The sequence below is a fragment of the Rhinopithecus bieti genome, unplaced genomic scaffold, assembly GCF_001698545.2.
Source record: "Rhinopithecus bieti isolate Rb0 unplaced genomic scaffold, ASM169854v2 scaffold_51345, whole genome shotgun sequence".
In the NCBI taxonomy this organism is placed as follows: Eukaryota; Metazoa; Chordata; class Mammalia; order Primates; family Cercopithecidae; genus Rhinopithecus; species Rhinopithecus bieti.
In genome coordinates this window covers 1,249,006-1,274,790 of record NW_016820792.1, presented here as the reverse complement: position 1 = coordinate 1,274,790, position 25,785 = coordinate 1,249,006, and the positions used below count along the sequence as shown (strand labels likewise).

General features: G+C 37.4%; 1 protein-coding gene across 1 annotated transcript in view; it reads right to left on the bottom strand.

The window, feature by feature from the left end:
- Positions 1-3,516: 3,516 nt before the first annotated feature.
- NAA35 (N-alpha-acetyltransferase 35, NatC auxiliary subunit) overlaps positions 3,517-25,785 on the bottom strand; it is an 88,620-nt gene continuing 66,351 nt past the window's right edge. Inside the window, 11 exon segments of the mRNA XM_017859914.1 lie at positions 3,517-4,316; positions 5,240-5,320; positions 7,410-7,532; positions 7,836-7,976; positions 8,663-8,730; positions 9,543-9,679; positions 12,095-12,273; positions 12,861-12,959; positions 15,506-15,572; positions 17,933-18,039; positions 21,930-21,989. Of these exon segments, the coding sequence (XP_017715403.1) occupies positions 4,257-4,316; positions 5,240-5,320; positions 7,410-7,532; positions 7,836-7,976; positions 8,663-8,730; positions 9,543-9,679; positions 12,095-12,273; positions 12,861-12,959; positions 15,506-15,572; positions 17,933-18,039; positions 21,930-21,989 (1,122 nt within the window). The 3' untranslated portion in view covers positions 3,517-4,256.

Below are 25,785 nucleotides of genomic sequence, written 5' to 3'. Positions count from 1 at the left end.
GCTGTTCCAACAAAATAGAACAGTCACCTGTGCTGACACGCATATGTAGTTCCAGCTTCCCAAGTGGCTGGAACTAGATGCATGTCACTACGCTGGCTAATTTTTTGTATTTTTAGTAGAAACGGGGTTTCACTGTTAGCCAGGCTGGTCTCAATCTCCTGACCTCGTGATCAGTTTAGAGACTCAACAGAGCTGTTGCATAATAACCTCATGTTGAGTCTCCAAAATTTGATACTAAAGGCTTGGGGGGGTCTCAGGGAGGCAACGTGGCTGCAGCCTGAGGGGCCGAACGGAGAGGGCAGAAACGAAGTAGGAGAGGCAGAAGGGGTCCAACTGGCATTCTGGGTAAAGACTAGGTCATTCATTAGAGAACAGTGGACTTTGAGTTGTCAAGTGACCATGCTTGCATTTTATGATCTTTTAAGATCATACCCGCCACTCCACGAATACAGTGGGGCAAGTATGAATATGGGGAAGTCAGTTCTTCAAGCCCAGTTGAGTCACTGTCTCTTTCCACACCACATGGTCTACACCTCAACTGACTTTCCAGCTTCTGCCCCACCGCTTCAAGAAAGAGCTCGCCCCAGTCACCAGCAATCTTCTTTACTTGCCAAGTTCAGTGGGCTCTTTTCAGTCCTTCTCTTAATGGCCTTTGAGCAGCATGTGGCCCTGCATTCTACTTATTTTCCTGATAAGTCTCCTTTGCAAGCTTTTTCCAGTGCCCAGAGCACAGCCAAAGAGGAACAAGGGAAACAACCACCTCCCCTAAACTTTTCCAAACGATGCGCTTTGACTATTTAAGGCAATATACTGTCAGAGTCTTGTGCAAACAAAACGGTGGACCAGGCATGCTTGTCAAACAGTGGCCTGTCCCACCACCTCACTGGCCTCCCCATTCCCTGGCCCTCTGAAGTCTGTTCCTTGGGACCCATCTCAAGGCCCTTACTCTAGGAGCCCCTTGAGCAACGGCAACGCCCAGAAAATTACAGTGACTATAGTTACTTAATCCTCAGTACATCTCCACCCCAGATGGCACCTCCCAGTTCGAGATCAAACTACCTGCCATCTTCAAGATGTCCCAAAGATATCTCAATGTCTAAAGCAATCTTTATCCCAAACCTGGTCTACCTTGCATAGATAACTAAGCAAGTGGCACCACCCCCATCCAGTTGCCAAAGCCAAAAAATTTCTGAAAAATCATCCTAGATTTTGGCAGAAACTCTCATTTACCATGTCCCGTTAGCTGTTAGCTCTGAAAACTTTTGATTTCATCCACTTTCTTCCACCTGCTCTGCCACTACCTTTGTTAAGACCAACATTTTCTCTCACATGACTGGATTCCCTGCCTCCCTTTTGAACCATTCTCAGGCAAGCAGATTTGATTTGATCCCATCATGTCCCTGCATAAAAGCCTTCAGTAGTATCTACCAATATCAGAATAAAGTCCAAAATCTTTAATCTTTTGGCCTGCCAGGTTTTTGGGTATTGGCTTCTCCTTATCTCTCAAGTTCATCTCTGCCATCCTTTTCCTGCTCTGTACTTCAGCCAGGCTGCCACCCTCTCCCCTCCAAGCCTGTGCACATTCTGTCTGAGACCCCTTTCCCAGCAACGCCTCCTGAATAATAAATGTGATGGGGATTTGTCGCCTAAAGTTTCATGTGGGGCAGTTCTCCTACCCAGCATACGGCATATTCCTCACTGCATTTTCAATACCTGTTGCTTTTCTGCATTCGTTGTAAGATTATAAAAGCTCTATGAGAGAAGACTGTCTTATTCTAGTTTTTCAGTAAGTACCGTGAATGGCAGATTACTTTAAAAATTATAAAATGGCACATTTGTTTTATAGTTAGAAACCTGCTGTTTAAAACAAAACTAGCCAAGCAGGTATGTGCCTATAATCCCAGCTACTCTGGGGGCTGAGGCAGGAGGGCTGCTTGAGCCCACAAGTTTGGGTCAGTTTGGGCAACTTGGTGAAACCTCATCTCTAAACAAACTAAAAACCAAAAATTAAAGCTACTTAAAGGAAACCACACGATTCTGTAACATACACTGATAAATCTAACACTAATCAATCTTTTTTTAGTTGATAATAGGTTAATAGGAAAACTTTTAGGAAGACCTACTTCAAAATAACCTAGATGCTCGACTATACCAGGAGACTAGCAGACTCAATCAGACATAGTGGCTAAAAAATGCCAGAGCACCCTCTTAATTAAAAGTGATCCCATCATCTAGCAGGGCCTTTGTTGCATTAATCTATATTCCTTTTTTTGCTTTTAAGGGGGACATAGTTTTTATACTTTATATCTTGGCCACTGGGAAAGAAGAATAATTTCTCAGCTTTCTAACTTGCTTCAGGCTCTCTTCTTGGTTGTTTGCCAAATGTCCATGCTCATTCCCTTTTCCTCTTTGCTTTTTCTTTTGATTCCTTGTTTCTTGCCTTGCCTATTTCCTACCATTCCTTTGCCTTTTTTCATTTAAAGCATTCAGTAATTACCAGCCAGAAACAATGTTTTCATTCTCAACAAAGTAACTAAATCAGTAACAGGTATACTCTTCATCTCTCCATAATTCAAGTTTCTATTGTACAGGCTACTTAAAAAACACACACACACATTTTTAAAAAGATTTTTGGGTTCTGAAATTTCAGGATGCCTAATGGCTATTCTTGAATAACACAAGTATTACCACTCTTGGAAAGGAAAGCCAGGAGAGCTCATTAGCTGCAAAGAGGGGCAACAGGAACACCCTTAGCAAGTTCAGTCAGGTTAGCTGCTGTAAAATACTGCCAGACAAGTTTCACTATCATGTTTTTATGAAAGATATCAAATCAGAGTTAAGATACGCAGCCGGGCGCGGTGGCTCAAGCCTGTAATCCCAGCACTTTGGGAGGCCGAGACGGGCAGATCACAAGGTCAGGAGATCGAGACCATCCTGGCTAACACGGTGAAACCCCGTCTCTACTAAAAAATACAAGAAACTAGCCGGGCAAGGTGGCGGGTGCCTGTAGTCCCAGCTGCTCGGGAGGCTGAGGCAGGAGAATGGCGTAAACCCGGGAAGTGGAGCTTGCAGTGAGCTGAGATCCGGCCACTGCACTCCAGCCTGGGCGACACAGCGAGACTCCCGTCTCAAAAAAAAAAACAAAACAAAACAAAACAAAACATATTTGAAGCTGAGAACCTTTTTAACCACAGACCAAATATAAAACTGTCACTCGTCTTAGGCTAAGCCATCAAAGCCAATTTACATCACAGAGTGGGTCATTTTGCTAAGAGTATTGCCTGCTACAGAGGACAAAAAGGAAGGCCCAAAAGGCCTAGACAGCTGCCATCGCAAACATCAGAGCGGAGACAGGACAAGTGGGAAAGGAAGGGGAGGGCCTCTGGCAGCAGGCACTTGGAAGCACAGGGGGATGTAGTCAGATTTTCAAAGCCAGAGGATACTTAACAGGCACTCATTTGAAAATGTTTCATGGGTTAAACTGAATATGAAGTAAACAAAAAGGAGTACACCACATTTAAACCTAGACCTAAATTTTAATCTATATACATTTCTATCTGCCTCCTTTTTGAATAATGTCACCAGCAAACATAATGTATAATCTTTTAAAAGTGCCAAAAGTAACAGGTAAAGGATTTTTTTTTTACACATCTGTATTCTTAGATATATAATTTGTGATGTCATGACACATAAAAATCACAATTTTCATGTAATTTAGTTTCTATCTTAGAAGTCCTCCTAAAAATCTCTTCTAAATGTATTTTACCAAAATCTCATACAAGTGTTTAATTAACCCCTTGATTTGAAACTTCTTTTGGATAACGTTTTGGAACTACTCAAATGTTAAAGAGCATACACCTTCTTCGGTTCTTAACATGGACAGAGAGCTACTGTTTCTCATCTCCAGCAGTGCATTTTTTTTTTTTTGGTCAAGAAATTTATTAACCTTTACAAACACTATTTTCACTCAATCATTCATAAAAAATGATTTGTGATTAAATCTGTAATAAAACCATATAATGTTCATCAATGCATTCAATAAGACCAGTTTCTTCCATGGAACATAATAAACCACTTTAAAACAGCAGTTTTCATTCACGTCATATAAGGCTGTCAAACTAAAAGTATTCCTTATAATGAGTTGTTATCCAAGAAATCCATCTCACTTCCCGTGATGTGGAGCCTGGTGATGTGCCCTCTAAGAGTGGGGTCTGAAAGAAGACTCTGCCCCTTTGTGGCCACCTTCCCAGTCTCTCTCAAACAAGTTTCACAACAGGAAAATATTTATGAGCAGAGAAATCAAATTCAGGAGGAACCTGTTAAAGAAAACCCAGAAAGTCAATTAATGTATCTACAAATATTCAGATGGTACACAAAACAAAGACTATTTTTTAGAGTTTCTTGTGTTCTTAGAAACAAGGCAGCACAAAATAGATTTTAAAAACTAGGTTAATGACAAAAAAGATAGGATATGCAAGAAAAACCGATTAATTTGTTTTTGAGTTTTATGAAGATCGTAAGAAAACAGGCTGACCAGCTGTTTTCTATCTTTGGAAAACAGTTAAAAAAGATAAACAGTCAAAAATGATAGAAAAGGCATTCAGTTAGATCAGGGGTCAGCATACTTTTTAGTTCCAGGGTAACTGACAGAACTAAGCAATGAGATGAGAGAGTCAGTCAGTAGGAAACCAGGGCAGGAGCGGAGGAAGGCAGATCACAGGAAACACTGGAAGAAAACAAGGTGCACAACACACACAGGCAAATGCCTCCACGGCTGGCCTCTCTCCACAGCGCAGAATCTGTGCTCTGAAATACTGACGTGGCATGGATGATACAACATTACCAAAAAAAAGCTTATAGACTCCTCTTCTGAGCCATTACAAAGAAGTCTTTCATTATTAAAGCACTCACTTTCCCAAAGGCAGATGACATTTAAATACCTCGTACTTCTCCCATAAAATTTTCTTTACATAAATTTTCTTTTTTTACCCCAAGTTATTCAGTAATTTACACAGCAAGGAGATGGAAAACATATGGGCAGATTTTAGAAATTTTAACGCAACAAAATATACATCTCAAAGCAAAATGGCAAGCTCTAATTTTTTGCTGCTGAACTAAACTTTTAGAATGATTTTGTTCAGTGGTTTAATTTTCCTGTAATATTTACACATCTCATTGGAAAAAATTATGAAACTTCACAATAATTTAAGACCACTTCTTTTTCCCACAAAGTACTCACTTTAGATTCCTTTTTGTGTCCTCCTGCCAATAACTTCATAACCACAAAGTTGGGTTTGGCAACCTTTAAAATTCTATTAACCTGAAACATGAACATAAAACTATTGAAACATTAACTTCATAGTCAAAATTTCTCTTTTTCTTTTTTGAGACAGAGTCCTGCTGTCAACCCAGGCTGGAGTACAGTGGTGAGAACACGGCTCACTGAAGCCTCCACCTCCTGGCTCAGGCAATCCTCCCACTTCAGCCTCCCAAATGGCTGTGCACCATCACACCCAGCTCATTTTTAAATTTTTGCAGAGACAGGAACTCACTATGTTGCCCAGGCTGGTCTTGAACTCCTGGGTTCAAGCAGTTCTCCCACCTTGGCGTCCCAAAGTGTTGGGATTATCAGCGTGAGCCACTGTGGCCAGCCAAAATTTCTTAATTATAGATACTAACAGGAACTTTGTATAATGGAATTGTTGATGTTTTATTAAATAAAGGCAATTTAAAATTCTAAATATATTTCTTTTAATAATACAGAACTTCATTTCGATTAACTCTGAATTGAAATGGCTACCTTATCTCGCTTTCCTGAATAACAAATAAATTAGGCTGCAAAGTCCTGAAAAGGCAGCATAGCATACATAGTATTAGGAGCACAGACTCATCTTTGAATAAATGAATGAAGTTTCACTAAATTAAATATGTCATCTATCATAGGTAGCTCCTCAAATTTTAGACTCCCCTATATATTTTCTTAGATGGTACATATAATTTTTAAAACGTGTCTCCCCATCCCTCTTCCAAGCACTCTGCTTCCCTCCAAGGAAGAAAACAAAACTACCAATTCTGACACTATCTTTCTAAAGATATTTTATACTCGCACATATACATATAGGCTTCCCTTGCCCCCGTGATGGAAACTGCACCATACTATGCATATTAAAGTGCGCCTTTCTTTTTAGATTTCTTAAATCATACGGAGCATTCCATCACAGTATGTAAAGAGCTTCCTCATCCTCCTTAAGGCTGCGTAGTATTCCACTGTATGAATGTATCATCATGTATCAGTCCCCTGTTGATGGATACTACTGTTTCTTCCTGCTGTTTGCTATTAGAAATCCTGCTGCAATGAATACTCTTATGTTCATCACTCTCACTTCCTGTATGTGTTCATGTATCTATATAAATCCCAAAAAGCAGAATTGCTGGATCTAAGCATTAATGATCTTTGACAAATAGATCTACCCCTCTATGGAAGTGGTCCCAAGATATACTTCCCAAAACAGTATGTACACATTACAGGTAACTTTTAGAAAATAAATGTATTTCAATAAAATTAGGGATATGGTAAATTATTAAAATACCAAAAGCCTGAAACAATTTTTTTTCCCCAAGTTTATTTTGATATCTCAGAGTCTTCAAAAGCAATAGCCTTTATTTTAAATGGTCAAGTGGAATAAGGTTGTTTCTGTGACAACTGGCCTGGTCATTTTTCATATTTATGTAAAACTTAGTTACGTTTTAATAATTTTGTTTTTTTTTTTTTTTTGAGATGGAGTTTCGCTTGTCACCCAGGATTGGAGTGCAATGGCGCAATCTTGGCTCACTGCAACCTCCACCTCAGGGTTCAAATGATTCTCTTGCCTCAGCCTCCCAAGTAGCTGGGATTACAGACAGGCATGCACCACCACGCCTGGCTGATTTTTTGTACTGTTAGTAGAAACGAGGTTTCACCATATTGGCCAGGCTGGTCTCAAACTCCCGACCTCAGGTGATCCACCCACCTGGGCCTCCCAAACTGCTGAGATTACAGGTGTGAGCCACCATGCCCAGCCCCCTTAACAAACTGATTAAACCAGAAATGTTTCAATGCTAACATTTTGAGCTATGAATCAGATCAGTCTGGATCTTATGCTTATCTTTCTTACTTCATGATTGTGAGTCATAATTTGTCTTTGCATTGACTTCTAAATTTACACAAAGCAGGTATTTACATCACCTCATTCTTAAAATTAACTTGAAGTCTGACAAGGTTAGTTTGACAAAACTATCCGAAATCTTTCACAGAAACATGACAAGTTATATTCACTAACACTATTAAAGTTCACTTTCATAATTAACTTTCATCCAGCAGTAAGAGATGTATTTCCTGCCACGCTTTTCCCCTAAAATTACTGTCTCACCTCATGGTCCGGGTTAGGAATATTTTCCAATATCATTTTTGCCTGCTGAAAGTGCTTACTAGCTGCCACATACAATTCAGGAGACTGAGGAGGAGGGCTATATTTATTGAGGTCAGACATTTCCTAAAAAGAAGGGGAAATATAATTCAAAACATGTTTAATATGAACAATTCTAAACTTCCATTTCTAATTATTAAAGAATTCTACATTTTCTATCCACTCATATACAGACACTGGGGCAAACATTTGGCACATCTCCCTCTTTTTTCCTAGGTAATATATAATTCTCAACCCTCATATGCTACCTCATATTATTCTTATAATTTAAGTAACTGTAAATGTAACAAGATGGCTAGGTACAAACAGCATCTCTCTAAGAAGGTCTAAGACTGAAGATTTCCGAACAATTTCCTTGAGCAGGTTCACCTTGAACTGTAAGTAGTGCACGGGCGGCGGGGTCATCACACTGTTGAACGGAGCAAACCTGTGCTCATACCGAACTTGTTCACTATCAAGCTCAAACTTCGGTTTACGTACTTTGCCATCCATGTCAAATGCAACCATGGTCTAAATGAAAAAGGGAACAAGAAAAAAGATGAAATCAATATGAAAAAAGCAAACACTCTCATCAATACGGAATAGAAGACAAGAAACAGCTATTTAAAACCTTCAAGTAAACACTTCTGAAAAAATGAGGACATATAATTGTCATAAGCACAGGTCCTATTTTCAAACAAAGTCCATGTTCTGCTTTATGCATTTTCATGTAAGTTGCCTCAAATGATTTCTTGGACTGCCAAGTACAACTTAAGAGTTAGTACCCACTGCCTCTTGAAAAAGCCTGCTTTTGCTTAAGCCATTGGTTGTGGAGCTCACCCTCTTCCAAATACACTCCTAAAAAACCTAAATTCCATCTCTTCCAGGAAGCCTTGCCTGATCATCAATCAGAAGTACTCTCTTCCTTTTCTTACTACCTGTCACAGACACATCAACTGGTCTGTTGCTACAGATTTGAAACAAGGACCATATAGAATTGGTATCTCCTGCAATGTACTCAGTACAAAGTATCTCACACACAGCAAGGATTCAAATGGTTGTTAACAAATTAATGACAATAAAGGTAATCCTCAAGCAGACACAGTAAAACAAAGGTGAAATTATAATCTAGAAAGAACCACAGAAAAGAGTTTAAATAAACTATATAATAGGAATACAGCTAAAAGGTAAAAAGAACTTCACTTTCAACAACTTACTTTAAACATTCCAGCACACATGTTCTGATACGCTTGGCTCATTGTGATCTCTCGGCTCAAAGGGCGAACTGTAATTAGAAAGAAAAACATAATCTTCCACAATCTCTTCCTCCTTCCTCTTGCATTATTGCAAAAGAAAGTCTAATTTAAAAAAATCTTCCAGCTTATATACTAAATTAAAACTTCAGTTTGTTTCTACAGGTTAAGTTTTATTTATGGTCAAAATCTACAAATAATAAAATATAATAATCATGTCCCCAAATAGCTAATACTATAAAATTCCAGTATAAAGTAATTATAACTTTTCTGAATTCACCAGAGATTTAACCTTTTAAAGGAAACCCACGAATACAGTGATTTAACGACCCATCCAAACTGCTTTAAGTCCTAAGGAAATATGAAGCAGTATTTTACAATAATTGCAGCAATATCTATAGCCTTCCCTAAGTGATCAATAGGGCAGTCCCTTTGAAACAGTTCTCTGTTCTCATGGTTCTTGGGTGATGCCCAAGGCACCTTTCGGTGCCCACTACCACAGCACAGCTCCAGAACTACTGCCCTCCTGAGCTATCAGGCTCTGTCAAAAGGTCAATGGCCTCCTGCTGTCGTGTCCCCTAACCTGTATCTTGCTTGCACACGCCACGTGGCTACTTCTTGATCAAAGATTCTCTGATAGACAGAACAGCAAAGAAATGAAAGCAAGGAAAGGAACCAAAAAGCTTATGTCATTAATACTGGGACTCAGTCTCTACCTTATAGTTTCTGAAAAGAGGAGGAACAAGAGCTAAAATATAATGAGTAACTCACAAGTAGTTCCATCTATTTATCTGTAGAAATTAAAGTACACTCTGTTGTTAAGTTTAAAAATAATCCACAGCACCTTTCTTTTTTTTCTTTGTTTTTTTACTACTACGGCCTTTCTGCTGCTCTTCCATTATCCTTTCCTCTGCCATTTGAGAGCCATCTGCACGACTCAATGTTGACATCAACCATGCATAAAGGAATTCAGAGAGATACCTTAAAGGATACAAAATGTTAGTTAATGGTAGATGTCTAAATGAGACAGCTTTATCAACACATATATTAACAACAATAGATACTTCAAATAATGCTTCAGGTCTTTAAAAACAGATCATTCGATTATAGATCTTACAGGAAATGAACACAAGGATTAATTTTCCCTTTCAACATTTTACAACTTTCCAGATTTCCTGATAATTATACATGTACATATGCAAATCAAATGAATGCCATTAAGTTTTCATTATATCAGAACACAGTTCAGTTCAGTCTATAAATATTTTAATCACAAATAAAATCAGAAAAGATAAATTATTGGCATTATAAAAAATCATTCTTAAAAGAACATTCACATTTACAATTTACTTGAGTTTAAACAAAAGATAAAACAGAACAATTCTATCCGGAGACACTAATTTTTCAGAACTTTAACCTTGCTAACGCCAGAAAAGTCTTCAAATCTAGGAGACTCCTAATATTTATATATATCATCATATACATAGGTATCTTATAGGATATGTCTAATAACCGGATGTACACACACACTTCATCAACATAATCAATAATAAGACCTATAATTGCATATGGAGAGTAAATAATTCCTGGCCCTGAATTCAAGAAAAACATTTACTATAGTACCCTTTTACAGTATATAACTGAATTTTGTTTCCCTGCCACCCTACAAAATGTGAGAGTCCATAACAACTCATATACCTTAATTCAAGTGAAGGATTTCTATAGGGAACTGACGGTGCCGTCTACCTTCTGTTTATCTAACCTAAGGACACATAAGTGAAGGGGACAACTAAGATGCAGCCTTTTCCTCTCAAATATCAGGTACCTCAATGATCTATTAAGTGCTTTATCAAAATTAATATACATTTATGTCTAAGAGAGTGCTGATACTCTATACCAATGGTTCTCAGATTGTCATCTCTGGGCCAGCAGCAGTTAACCTGAGAACCAGTTAGAAATGCAAATTATTCGGTCTCACCCTAGACCTAACAGGTCAGGAATTAGCCCAGAAATTTGTGTATTAAAGCACTTTCCAAGTGATTACGATGCATGTTAAGGTTTAAGGATCACTGTTTTTGCTGATGATTTAAAAAGAGTCCACATGCTTCAGGGATCATATGCATGAAAAACAACTAAAGGTTATCTCAGGGAAATGCAGGAGCCCAATCTGTCATTTTGAAATTAAAAAGCAGTTCAAAAACAATTATGAAAAGACCACAAGGGTATTTATGGGCAGAACTAAAGTTCTTTTAATAAGAAAAGAAACAAATCTTATGAATATAGACAAATGTGTAATGGAGTATTTATGAGTATCATTTATTTGCTGAATTAAGATCCCAATTCTCTGTGCAAAAAAGCACATAAAAATTAATAAAACCAGTATTGTCTACTATGAATAACAAAATGTACTATCCAAAGTAGCTATATAAATACCTGTTATTAAGGATTATTTGGTATTATCTATATAAATGTTGAAGAACATATAGCAAGGAAAATTATTCTCATATTGCTATAGTTGATGCTCAAACTCACTTTTCATAAGCAAGAGTTATCTGTCAAGAGCCTTCACTGCTCATAACAAAATCTACGTCAACAGCATGGAAGAGAATTACTTTCCCTCCCACAGCAGTGACTTCAGAGAATATAGAATATCTTAATTACTAAGTTCAGTAAGTTTAAATAAGTTTAAAAGGTGAACTCTATTAAAGTCTAACATACTAAACCTGAGTGTTTGTGATGAGTAACACAGGTCATTAGTTTAAAATTATGTGCCAGATTGAGAAAAAGATTCAAAATAACTGAATTCATTAATGCTCAATTTTATTTTCTTTCTATGACAGCTTTTACATGCCTAAAATATGTTCAAGCATCCTCTTACTAGGTTTCTTTATTTTGTCCTCAAGTGAAAGGGAAGAACTACTCTGTTGAAGATCATCTTTTATCAACTCCAAAGCTCCTGAAGTGCATCCTCAGCACCACGGTTTGAAACAGTTATGCTCCCAGTAATCAGCTTGGTCATGATTTCTTCTAAGCAGACAGTCCTGATTCCAATTTGATGTTTAACTCTGTCAAGTACATCCACAGCTAGTGCCACCAAATTCAGGGCAAAACGTGTTAATTTTTCTCCATACAAACAAATAAATGATCTTCAATCAATCCATTTACTTTGGAGTCATTTTTTTGTTAATTTTACATATTTGGAAAATACACTCATGCAATATTATAGTACTTAAAGATATTCAAGATGATCCAGCTCTAATTTTCTAATTTTTCCAAATGTCCCACAACTAAAGGTAAAATATACTAAATGAAAAAGTACCCTGAAATTAACTCTAAATTCTCTCAGATCTTATCCATTCCACCTACCACCAATTTTAACTCAAACTGTGCTCTTACCAATATATGTAATAGTACTCGTGCATACTGTAGAGTTCCAATTCAAAGCCACTTAGAAGATACTGTATCATAATGCGAAGGTTATGGTAAAGGACCCAGGTACCTAAACAGGCCAAATGTTGCCTTTGGGGTTCCTGTTTCAACAGCATGGTGTGAAGCGCTGCATCAACCTTTTCTGCCTATTAAAATAAAATGTCATAAACTGTGTTCGTTTTGTTTTCTTAAGGTAATGAGAGAACTTTAAAAAAAAATACAGCTAAAAAGAATATAAGCAGAAAATTTAAATCTGACCACCCAAAGAAATATTTTAAATGCATTTTAGTTAGGTTTACATTCGAAGTTCTCATTTCACAATGGTTAACATTTACCTAAACATGCCTTAAACTAAAAGACATCAATTTTAAAGGACAAAATACAAATAATACACTTCAGGTCTTTACTTATCGATATTGCTGCTGTACATATATTAACTTTAAAATTAATATATTAATATTTTTATATGTAACCTTGTTATAAAACTATCATTTTATACATATTTCACAATTTATTCCTATTATCAAAGAAATATTTAAGATGTCTATCAGTTTGGATTATTGTTCTGCTTCATTTTGTAAACGCTGGTGTAAGAAACTTATATTTTAAGTGAAAAGTGGATCATGTTGAAAAATTAAACAGTCAAAATATTGTTCGGAAGAATTGTTTTTAAAAATCTGGACAAAGTGTGTGAGTCATTTAATTTTAGAAAAGAGGGGAACCTGGCTCTTACCTCATCCTGCAAGGTAGCAAATTCCTCAAGAATATGACCAAGCTTATCTCTCTGTCGAGCCCTGTTATGTCCATGGATCTGAATAAGACTACAGAATGGCTGCAATACACATATAATTTGTCAACCGTAAATATGAAATTTCCTGGTACCAAAGAAACTTAACATTCCAAGTTCACAATCTGGTTTAAGGGAAAAAAAATGCTGTGTATATGAGAACTATGTCTATGTATACTTTTAATTTTACATAGGTGTTTAAGGAACTCAACACCAGAATTTATCAATAACTGGAAAAAACATAGCTTCATGTGAAACTTCCCTTCATATGGTAAAAATATCTTCTTTCGATCTTTAGATATCTTCTTGCAATTTCATGAGGACAATTTCTTTCCTGCTTATTTTGAGTCAAAAGCCAATGTTCAAGGCTGACATTCCTGTGCCGCTATAAATATACCAGAATGCCTAATAATTATATAGCTTAAGAAGAGCTAATAGCCACAAACCTTGACTATTGTTCTTTATTCCTGCTTTCTCCATACAGCGTTCTCATCTAAAATACTATGCAACATTCCACTAACCACGCAAGAGACATGGATTGGTAAGACGCTTTAAGTGTGAATTAGAAGATTCTCGAAGTATAATACTGTTTTATATTTGCATTCTTTGACAGATATTATCTCATTTGATCAATAACTACCCTGTAAGAGGTCAGAGAAGATGTAAGCATTTTACTCTTTAAAGAGTGGAAAGTCGGGTCGGGCATGGTAGCTCACCCCTGTAATCCCAGTGCTCTGGGAGGCCGAAGCGGGTGGATCATGAGGTCAGGAGTTTAAGAACAGCCTGGCCAAGATGGTGAAACCCCATCTCTAATAAAAATACAAAAATTAGCTGGGTGTGGTGGCAGGCACCTGTAATCCCAGCTACACGGGAGGCTGAGGCAGAGAACTGCTTGAACCCAGGAGGCAGGGGTTGCAGTGAGCCAAGACTGTGCCACTGCACTCCGGCCTGGGTGACAGAGTGAGACTTTGTCTCCAAAAAAAAGGAAAGTTTATAAAAAAAGTAATGTGCCTGATAAAATATTAATGATAAAAAAGAAATGAAATCTGGTCTTCTGTTTTTTTTTCCCCATACCATGCTGCTTTTTTCTCTCTCTCTCTCTACATATACATAGATAAACTTTTAGTAACTGGAAGTAGACCCAAAAAAGTTGCCTGTTGGAGTTCTCTAAGAGAAATACTTACATCTAATTAAATAAAAATGAAGCCGGGTGCAGGGGCTCATGCCTGTAATCCCAGCACTTTGGGAGGCCAAGGCAGGTGGATCACTGGACCAGCCTGGCCAACAGGGTGAACCCGTCTCCACAAAAACCACACAAAATAGCCAGGTGGGGTGCCGTGAGTCTGTAGTCTCAGCTATTCCGAATGCTGAGGTGAGAGGATCACTTTAGCCCTGGGGGTAGAGCTTGCAGAGAGCCAAGATCACACCACTGCACTCCAGCCTGGGCAACAGAGGGAGACCGTCTTAATAAATAATTTTTTAAAATTAAATAAAAATGAATAATTCAACTCACTACAAGATTTGCATTTTTTCCTAATTACTTGAGATGAAAAAGTTTGTGATCTCATTTAAATTAATAATTTTTTTTTTTTTTTGACAGAGAGTTTTGCTCTTGTTGCCCAGGCTGGAGTGCAATGGTGTGATCTCTACTCACCACAACCTCTGCCTTCCGGGTTCAAGCGATTCTCCTACCTCAGCCTCCCGAGTAGCTGGGATTACAGGCATGTGCCACCATGCCCAGCTAATTTTGTATTTTTAGTAGAGACAGGATTTTTCCATGTTGGTCAGGCTGCTCGAACTCCCAACCTCAGGTGATCCGCCTGCCTCGGCCTCCTAAAGTGCTAGGATTACAGGCGTGAGCCACCATGCTCAGCCAATAATTTTAATTTTATTATAACTCAGTTCATTAATATAATACAAAGATAAGTGTATAAGGATGTTAAAAATATTCTTTGTAAGGTTTAAAAAAAAAAAGTTTTTATGTCCATTCACAAAAAATTTCAAGGAAGCAACTGCTGTTTTCCCAGTTGAGTCATAACATTCCCTATCTGCGGTCCTCGCAGGCTGCAGGGAGAGGTCATCCAAGGCTGCCTCTGTAGCTAATAACCTATCAGAAGACCTTAGGTTATAAAACCATCCACTCAAGTGTTAGGAGTTTTTATCTATTCACTGAAAGTAAGTAAGAAATGTTAGATGAAAAAAAGCATTAATTAAAGACACTGAAGGAATTACAGTCCAGCAATTTATTATTCTTATTTTTTGAGACAAAGTCTCACTCTGTCGCCCAGGCTGCAGTGCAGTGGCATGATCTTGGCTCACTGAAGCCTCCTGGGTTCAAGTGATTCTCCTGCCTCAGGCTCTTGAGTAGCTGGGACTACAGGCGTGTGCCACCACGTCTAGCTGATTTTTGTATTTTTAGTAGAGTCAGGGTTTCACTATGTTGGCCAGACTGGTCTCAAACTCCTGACCTCAGGGGATCCACTTGCCTCAGCCTCCCAAAGCGCTGGGATTACAGGCGTGAGCCACCGCGCCCGGCCACAGCCCATGATTTTTAAAGTACCCATTACGACAATCCAAATTGTAGCTCTTACCCGAACACAGTGAGTAACAAAGGAGTCAATACAGTCCTTAGCCTGGTGATTATTATATAGGTAGCACCTGCAAGATAATAGTCACATCATTAAAATCTATTCGGCCCAAACGAAAGCAGCAGCAATTACTGCAGATGCTACAAATGACAGAGAAGGTGAATTAAAGAGAAAATGGAACCAATTCCTAAGTTAAAGAATGCTAGTATTAGATTATGAAACATTTTACAATTATTATGTAGTTCACACAATACATCTGTGATATTTCCAATTCCTATAGATCTATATTTGCACAATCAGAGTTGGATCCAGTAAGATCAAATTAGCAAGGAGAAAAGGAAAAGTCCAAAGCCCTACTTTTTCATGACCCTACTTCAGTGTCATATATATTTTCCTACAACTGATTTCCTCATGGACTGTGCTCATAATAGTCATTACAAAGAAAACACTATACAGGATCCTAATTTTTTCTGTATCCCCACTCCTCACCATTGGTTATAAATCACTGAAACATCCCTTTGGCACCTCATCTCTTCTCACAAAGTGGTTTCCTTTACGGTGTTCCTTATCTGATAAACAGAGCCAAGGTCACACAATGGAAAAGACAGTGCAACCAGCACCCAGGAGAAAGAAAAAGGTGAACACAGGCATTTGGTGAAATGGGAAGTGCTGAAGGTTCATTACATCTTTAACCCTAGAGCAAGAAAATTACCTGAGATTAAAATAAAGCACTTTAAAAAGGCTCTCAATCTAAAGATGATTATTTTCAAATTTTAAAATTCAGTAGAAAAAATATGTTCATTAGTAGCCTTCAAGATCAAGAGGAAGAACTTTCTCACAACAAAGCAAAAATAACCAGGAGACGAATGTCATGAGGCATAGGTAAGGGAGCTCTAGAAGACTCAGTATGCTAGGAGCTCTAAAAAAGGAAAAAACAAAACAGATGAAAGTGAAGCAATAAATAAGTAATAACAGGGACAAATGATCTGACTGAAAACTTGAGTCTTTAATGACTGAATTCCAGATAGGACTAGCTGAAAATCACACATGAATATTCTGGTAAAACTTCTGAACTCCTAAAATAAAGAGAAACTCATCAACACTCCAGAAGAAGTTTCAAATCACTTACAAAGGAAAAGATAATTCTCATCTACAGTACTGAAATTTTTAAAACAGAGGAACAACTGGAACACCACACAATAAACTTTTCCATATATATAGTTACTTAGCATTATCTGTGGTAGTTACGTTCCATAAAGTTTCTGAAGATACTAAATTAGACTATTAAATCATTGCTAACAGGGGAAATAAAGGGTTAGATTCCTATGAGCCTCTGGTCACATTTCCATGCACTGATCAATGCATAACCTTGTTTTATTTGTATTTCTGTTTAAGACATCTTATTTAATGGATTAATAGACTGTTGATTTATTAACATCAAACTCAGACCCAATAGCATATACCAAATGTGAACAGGCTGAATTCTGCTTTCAAAAGATTTGAGCTAACAAAAATTACACCACCATGTAAAAGAAACATATTAGGCCGGTGCAGTGGCTCAAGCCTATAATCCCAGAACTTTGGGAGGCCAAGGTGGGCAGATCACTTGAGGTCAGGAGTTTGAGACCAGCCTGGCCAAGACAGGGAAAGCCCATCTCTACTAAAAATACAAAAATTAGCTGGGCACGGTGACATGCACCTGTGATCTCAGCTACTCGGGAGGTTGATGTGGGAGAATCGCTTGAACCTGGGAGGCGGAGGTTGTAGTGAGCTGAGATGATGCAACCGCACTCCAGCCTGAGCAATATTATGTACATGCAAATATTTCAAAATCCAAAAACATCAGAAATCTAAAATACTTCTGGTCCAAAGCATTTTGGATAAGAGATACTCAACATTTATTATGAAATATTTGGAGGTCATTACATAGAATTAGTTAGATCTACCATGAAGTAATTGGTGATAGAAAGCCATCGTGTATCTTTCAGTGGAAAAAGATACACTTTGTTAAGCGTATATATTTTTTTAACAAAGTGTAAGTGCTTTGTTAAGAAATAATGACTCCTTTCTTTCCTTCCCCATTGGAAAAGCCTGGTATTTCTCAGAATGCCAAATCAAATGATGATTCTTTCTGCATGCAATCCTTTTCAGCCTCTGATGGCAGCATGTTTTCGGGGCAGTGTCTCTACTAGAGCAAAGCTGAAGGACTTACACTGGAGACAAAAAACTCAGAGGAGTTATCAGAAATTTTGTCAACCTCATAAAAACCTTAGTTTTAACCTAAACAATGTGGCAGAGATCAGTTAATTTTAACACGATTAAGTTACTTTTACATGGAGATTTGATCCCAAACAATTTTGATAAAGGAGTACAGAGAAGTTGGGCTTTTAAAGGAGCACATACAACTCTAAAATGTCTTACAATACTTACTTGGGGGAAAGCACCGGAGGACTGACAAAAGACCGAAGTGCATCTTTCACCATGTCTTGCATGAGATGAGTTCCAAAGACCTTTTTGTTATCCACCAGGAAAGTGGTCTTAAAACAAATGTTACATATTAGTTATGGTGTCACACAGAGTTGTCATTACTATGAAATGAGTATACTGATAAATACCACAGACTACACAAGTTATTAAAATATAAAAAGTTCGTGAAAATTTTTTATAAATTGCTGTCTCCACAATGAGTGTGACTTATTAATCCTTATTGAAGGTGAATTCTGATGTAGAATAAAAAATGTACAGAAACAAAAATCTCCCAAGAGTAGTAATATTAAAAGTCAAAATAAACTGACTAATCAGATTATGTCAAATAGCTAATGTATTAAAAAATGCTTCATAAACTATGAAATAGTAAATGGCTATAAATGTTACCTGATAATCCTATGTTTACCTCTAAGGAATGTTTTGTAACATATACAAATATTTAAATATTTCAATAACATATACAAATATTTGAACATGAAAAAATTTAAAACAATTTGCATTTAATGTTTTAATTTCCTTCCCTTAACAATCCACTATAATTTAATATTTAATATACCATACCTTGATTTCTTAATACTGTTTTTAAATTTTATTTTAAATTCACATATAGTAAAATTTATGTTTGTTGTACAGTTACAAGTCTAACAAAAGCATAGTTTTTCAAATCAGTCTCACAATCAAGATACAGAACAACCTGTATCACCCTAAAAACATTCCCTCATGGGAACCCTTTGTGGTCAAACGCTCCTACCGCCCCAAACCCCTGGCAACCACTGATCTGCTCTCCAACTCTATCGTTCTGCCATTTCCAGAATGTCATTAAAATGAAATCATATAGCCTTTTGAGTCCGGCTTCTTTCACCCAGCAGTTGAGATTCGTTGGCATTGGTAAGTGTATCATACTTCATTTTATTTCTGAGTAGTATTCCTCTGTGCAGGTACCACAGTATGTACCACACTGACCAGCTCAAGAACACTGGGTTGTCTGTTTTTGATGATCATGAACAAACAGCTCTACACATTTGCAGAGGTTTCCAGAAGAATGTCAAATTTCACTTCTCTTAGGCAATCAACTAGGAGTGTGAGCTACATGTTTAATTTATAAGAATGTGCCAAGCTATTTTCCCAAGTAGCCAAACCACATTACATTCCTATCACCAAATACATCCTCGCCAGCACTTGGTATTATCAGATTTTTTTTTTTTTTTGAGATGGGGTCTCACTCTGTTGCCCAGGCTGGAGTGCAGTGGTGTGATCTTGGCTCACTGCAACCTCTGCCTCCTAGGTTCAAGCAATTCTCTGCCTCAGCCTCCCAAGTAGCTGGGATTACAGGCGCCTGACACCATGCTGGACTAAGTTTTGTATTTTTAGTACAGATGGGGTTTCACTATCTTGGCCAGGCTGATGTTGAACTTCTGACCTTGTGATCCACCCACTTCCACCTCCCAAAGTGCTAGGATTACAGGCATGAGCCACTGTGCCTGGCCAGATTTTTTTTTTTTTAAGATATTCTAAAAGGTGGATAGTATTTCTGTGGTTTAATTTGCATTTCCCTAATATTTACCATGCTGGATTTGAATATTTAATATACTGAATACTGTTGAATATTAACCATATGAGATTTGCACCTAAGTATTTCATTTTTTGTTATTGTAAATAGTTCAGTTTTTAAATTTTGATCTCCCATTGTTCATTTCAATTATATAGAATTACAACTGCTTTTTGTATAATGACTTCATATCCTATCATCTCATTAAATTCACTAATCAGTTCTAGGAACTTCCTTGTAAATTCCATGGGCATTCTACATGGAAAATCATGTCATCTCCAAGTAGACAGTATTTTTTCTTCCTTTCCAATCTGTATGCCATTTATTTCTTTTTCTTGCTTTATTGTGCTGGCTAAGATTTCCAATGCTGAATAAGAGCGAAGTGGCATCAACCATTTAGTCTTTCATCATTAAGTATGATGTTAGCTGTAGGGTATTTTTGTGTATGTCCTTTATCAGGTTTAGGAAGTTCTCTTCTGTATCTAGCTTTGCTAAGAGTTTCAAATCACGAATGGATATTGAATTTTGTCAAATGATTTCTGTGAATATACTAAGATTTTAGATAATACGGTATATTATGCTGACCAATTTTCAAATGGTGAACCAGGCGTGATTCTTAGGATAAATCTCACTTGGTCATGGTGTACTATCTCTTTTTATATATTGTTGAATTTGATTCATTAATAATTTATTGAAAATTTTTACATTTGTATTCGTGGAATAAGATTTTCACATCTGTGTTCATGAGGAAACTATGGTCTATAGTTTTCCATGTTTGTAATTTTGGTTTGGTTTTGATAGAGTAAATTCTGGCTCATATGAGTGTTCTTGCCTCTTTTATTTTCTGGAAGACACTGCACAGAGCTGGCCTGGAGTTTGCATTGTTAGGTTTTTAACTATAAGTTCAATTTATTTAACAGATAAGAAATTATTCAAATTATCTGTTTCTTCTTGAGTGAGTTTTGGTAGTTTGTATCTACATTTAAAGGAATAGGTCCATTTTATCTGCTTCTGCATTTATGGACAGAGTTGTATATCCCATTACTATCCTTTTAATGTTTATAGAGTCTGTAATGATACCCTTTCTTTCATTCTTGATATTAGTCATTTCTATTTTTCTCTTCTTATGTCTCATTAGAGGTTCACTGACTTCATGAATATTTTCAAAGAATAAGCTTTGGGTTGCACTGATTTTCTCCACTGTTTTTCTGTTCCGTATTTTACTAATTTCTGCTCTTCATTATTTCCTTCCTTCTGTTTACTTTAATTTGCTCTTCTTTTTCTGGTCTCATACAGTGGTAGCTTAAATTACTAACTGTAGACTTTTTTTTTTTTTTTGAGACAGGGTCTGACTCTGTTGCCCAAGGTGGAATGCAGTGGTGGGATCACAGATCACTGCAGCCTGGACTTCCCAGTTCAAGCGATCCTCCAACCTCAGACTCCTGAGTAGCTGGGACCACAGGCATGCACCACCACACCCAGCTCATTTTTTGTAGACTGGGTTTTGCCATATTGCCTAGGCTGGTCTTGATCTCCTGGACTCAAGTCATCCACCCACCTTAGCCTCCCAAAGTGCTGGGATTATAGGTGTGAGCCACCGTGCCTGGCCACATTGAATGTTTATATGAAAGGAAAGTATGCCTGGCATGGTGGCTCACACCTGTAATCCCAGCACTTTGGGAGGCCGAGACAGGTGGATCACCTGAGGTCGGGCATTTGAGACCAGCCTGGCCAACATGGTGAAACCCCACAAAAATCAAAAATTAGCTAGGGATGGTGGTGTGCGCCTGTAATCCCAGCTACTCAGGAGGCTGAGGCACAAAAATCACTTGAACCCGGGAGGCGGAGATTGCAGTGAGCCAAGAGCATGCCACTGCACTCCAGCCTGGGCAACAGAGTGAGACTATCTCAAAACAAAAACAAAACAAAAAAAAACATTCAATGCTACAAATTTCCCTCTAAGCACTGCTTTAGTTGTAGCTCACAGATTTTGGTATGTTATATTTTGATTTTCATTCAGTTCAAAATATTTTTGAACTCCCCTCAAGACTTCTGTCTTTGACCCATGTGTTACTTACAAGTTGTTTAATTTCAAAATATTTGGAGATTTTCCTGGATATCTTTCTCTTGTTGGTTACTAGTTTAATTCTAAAATAAGAAAGATACTTTGTGTGATTTTGATTGTTTTTGAATTACTGAGGTTTGTTTTATGACCTAGGATATGACCTTGATGAATGTCTAATGCTTAAAGTTAATACTTCAATTAAAAAATACACAGCACTAACTGGAAAATCCTTTAAAAGCATCTACCTTTTGTTCAATCAACCAATAAAACAATGTCAATACACATATAATGTTTAAAGAAATATTGTGAAACTAAGTGGAACTTACCTGTAACAGAGATCTTGAAAGAACACATGGTGACTGTTCACTAAATTCACAGAAAAAATCCTAATAGATACATAAAGAAAAAGCAGTGTCATTAACAGATTAAACAAAAGCTAAAAATACTTCATCATATAGAGTATAATTTTTACTAGACCTTCTGGAAATGACATAGTACCAGAGTTAAAATATGACAAATAAAGGTTATTTCTATAGAAATTGTTTAATTGTATAAAAGGGACAATGGATAATTCTAGACTCTAAAAACTTTTCTTAAAAAAACTGACCAATCATGGAATTATGTGGATACCAATATTAAATTTGTATACCATAAAAATAATACCAACAATAATTTACTAAGTCATGGCAGAACTTTAGTTCCTATTTCACAGAAATAAATTCCAAGTAACCAAGTTAACTGGATGCACATTACTGACTGTTGCTGACTACAGGAAAAGACCAAAAGATACGGGTTTCTGAGCAAGATTCTACCAAGTGATCAAATAAGCCTAGGCGTCACCTGCTGGATCACACGCCAAAGCTTCAACAACAAAAGTACCTCACTAACATACCCGACTCTGAAACCGGAGACAAGAAGTCAGCTTCAAATAAAGACCCTACAGAAAGCCTCGGCCCAGTGAAAACATCCAGAAAAGAAGTCTATTGACTTTACTCAATCTACAATGCAGTTAAAGGAACACCCACACACAGAGATGAGAAAGAACCAATGCAAGAACTATGGTAACTCAAAAGGCCAGAGTGTCATACGTCCTCCAAATGACTGCACCAGTTCTCCAACATGAGTTCTTAACCAGGCTGAACTGGCTGGAATGACAGAAATAGAATTCAGAATACGGACAGGACCAAAGATCATAGAGATTCAGGAGGATGGCAAAACCCAATCCAAGAAAAATAAGAATCATAATAAAGTGATACAGGAGCTGAAGGATAAAATAGCTGGCATAAAAAAGAACCTAAAAGGTCTGACAGAGCTGAAAAATACAAGATTTTCACTATGCAATCACAAGTATTAACAGCAAAATAAACCGAGGTGAGGAAAGAATCTCAGAACTTGAAGACTGGTTCTCTGAAATAAGACAGTCAGACAAAAATAAAGAAAAAAGAATAAAAAGGAATGAAAAAAACCTCTGAGAAGTATGGGATTATGGAAAGAGGCCAACTCTGAATCACTGGCATCCCTGAAAGGGAGGGGGAGAAAGCAAACATCTTGGAAAATATATTTCTGAGTACTGTCCGTGAAAACTTCCCCAATCTTGCTAAAGAAGCCAACATTCAAATTCAGGAAATACAGAAAAGTCCTGCAAGATTCTACACAAGCAGATCATCCCCAAAGCATACAATCCTCAGGTTTTCCAAAGCCGAAATGAAACAAATGTTAAAGGCAGCTACAAAGGAAGGGCAGGTAACCTAAAAAGGGATCCCCATCAGGCTAAAAGGAGACCTCTCAGCTGATACCCTACAAGAAGAGATTGGGGGCCTATATATTCAACATTCTTCTAAAATCTTCAACCAAGAATTTCATATTCCACCAAACTAAGCTTCCTAAGTGAAGGAGAAACAAGATCCTTTTCAGATAAGCAAAGGTTGAGGGACTTCATTACCACCAGTCCTACCTCACAAGAGGATCTTGAAAGGAGCACTAAATACAGAAAGGCAAGACTACTACCAGCAAATACAAAACACACTTAAACACACAGACTAGAGTCACTATAATGCAATCACAAAAACAAGCCAACATAATAACCAGCTAACACCATAATGACAGGATCAAGTCCACACATATCATACTAACCTGAATGTAAACGGGCTAAATGGCCCACTTGAAAAACAGAGTGACAGCTGGATAAAAAAGCAAGACCTACTGAGGTGCTGTCTTCAAGAGACTCATCTCACACATAATGACACTCATAGGCTGAAGGGTTCAATTCAACAAGAAAACCTAACTATCCTAAATATATATGCATTCAGATTCCTAAAGCAAGTTCTTAAAGACCTACAGAGAGACACAACTCCCACACAATAACAGTGGGAGACTTCAACACTCCAATGACAGTATTAGATGGATCATCTAGACAAAAAATTAACAAAGATATTGAGGACCTAAACTCAGCACTGGACCAAACGGATTTGACAGACCTTTACAGAAGTCTCCACCCAAAACAACAGAATATACATCCTTCACATCACCACAGGGCACATATTCTAAAATTGACCACACAATTGGACATAAAACAATACTCAACAAATGTAAAAGAACTGAAGTCATACCAAACATACTCTTGGACCACAGCGTAATAAAAATAGAAGTCAACACAATGAAAATCACTCAAAACCATGCAATTACATGTCAATTAAACAACATGCTCCTGAATGCCTTTTGGGTAAATAATGAAATCAAGGCAGAAATCAAGAATCTCTAGGACACAGCTAAGGCAATGTTAAGAAGGAAATTCATAGCATGTATTGTCCACATCAATAAGTTAGAAAGATCTCAAACAACCTAACTTCACAACTGAAAGAATCAGAGAAACCAAGAACAAAAAATCCCCAAGCTAGTAGAAGCCAAGGACTAACAAAAATCAGAGCTGAAATGAGGGAAATCAAGACACAAAAATCCATTCAAAAGATCAACAAATCCTGCAATTAGTTTTTTGAAAAAAATTAATAAAATAGGCTACTAGCTAGACTAATTAAGAAGAAATGGGAGAAGATCCAAATAAACATAATTAGAAATGATGAAAGGAATATTACCACTGACCCTAAAGAAATAAAAACCACCATCAGAAACTACTATGAACATCTCCACACACACAAACTAGAAAACCTAGAAGAGATGGATAAATTCCTGGACACAAACACTCTCCCAAGACTGAGCCAGGAAGAAATTGATTCCCTGAACAGACCAGTAATAAGCTTCAAAACGGAATGAGTAATAAATAACCTACCAACCAAAAAAAAAGGCCAGGACCTGACGGATTCACAGGTGAATTCTACCAGATGTACAAAGAAGAGCTGGTACCGTTCCTACAGAAACTATTGCAAAAAACTGAGGAGGGACTTCTCCCCAACTCCTTCTATGAGGCTAGCATCATCTTGACACCAAAACCTGGCAGAGACCCGACAAAAAAAGAAGACTTCAGGCCAGTATCTTTGATGAACATTGATGCAAAAATCCTCAACAAAGTACTTGCAAATTGAATCCAGCAGCACATCAAAAAACTAATTGACCACGATCAAGTAGGCTTCATCCTTGGGATGCAAGGTTGATTCAACATACAAAAAATCAGTAAATGTGATTCATCACATAAACAGAACTAAAGACAAAAATCACATGATTATCTCAATAGATGCAGAAAAGCCTTTTGATAAAATTTAATACCCCTTCATGTTACACTCTCAATAAACTAGGTATTGAAGAACCACACCTCAAAACAGTAAGAACCATCTATGCCAAACCCACAATCAACATTATATGGAATGGGCAAAAGCTGGAAGCATTCTCCTTGAAAATCGGCACAAGAATGCCTTCTCTCACCAATTCTATTCAACGTATTAATAATATTAGAAGTCCTAGACAGAGCAATCAGGCAAGAGTAAGAAATAAAGGGCATCAAAACAGGAAGAGAGGAAGTCAAACTATCTCTATCTGCAGATAACATGATTCTTTATCTAAATACCCCACAGTCTTGGCCTCAAAGCTCCTTCAGCTGATGAATAACCAGCAAAGTTGAGGGATACAAAATTAATGTACAAAATTCCCTAGCATTCTGATACACAACCAACAACCAAACTGAGAGCCAAATCAGAAAGACAATCCCATTCACAACTGCCACCAAAAAAA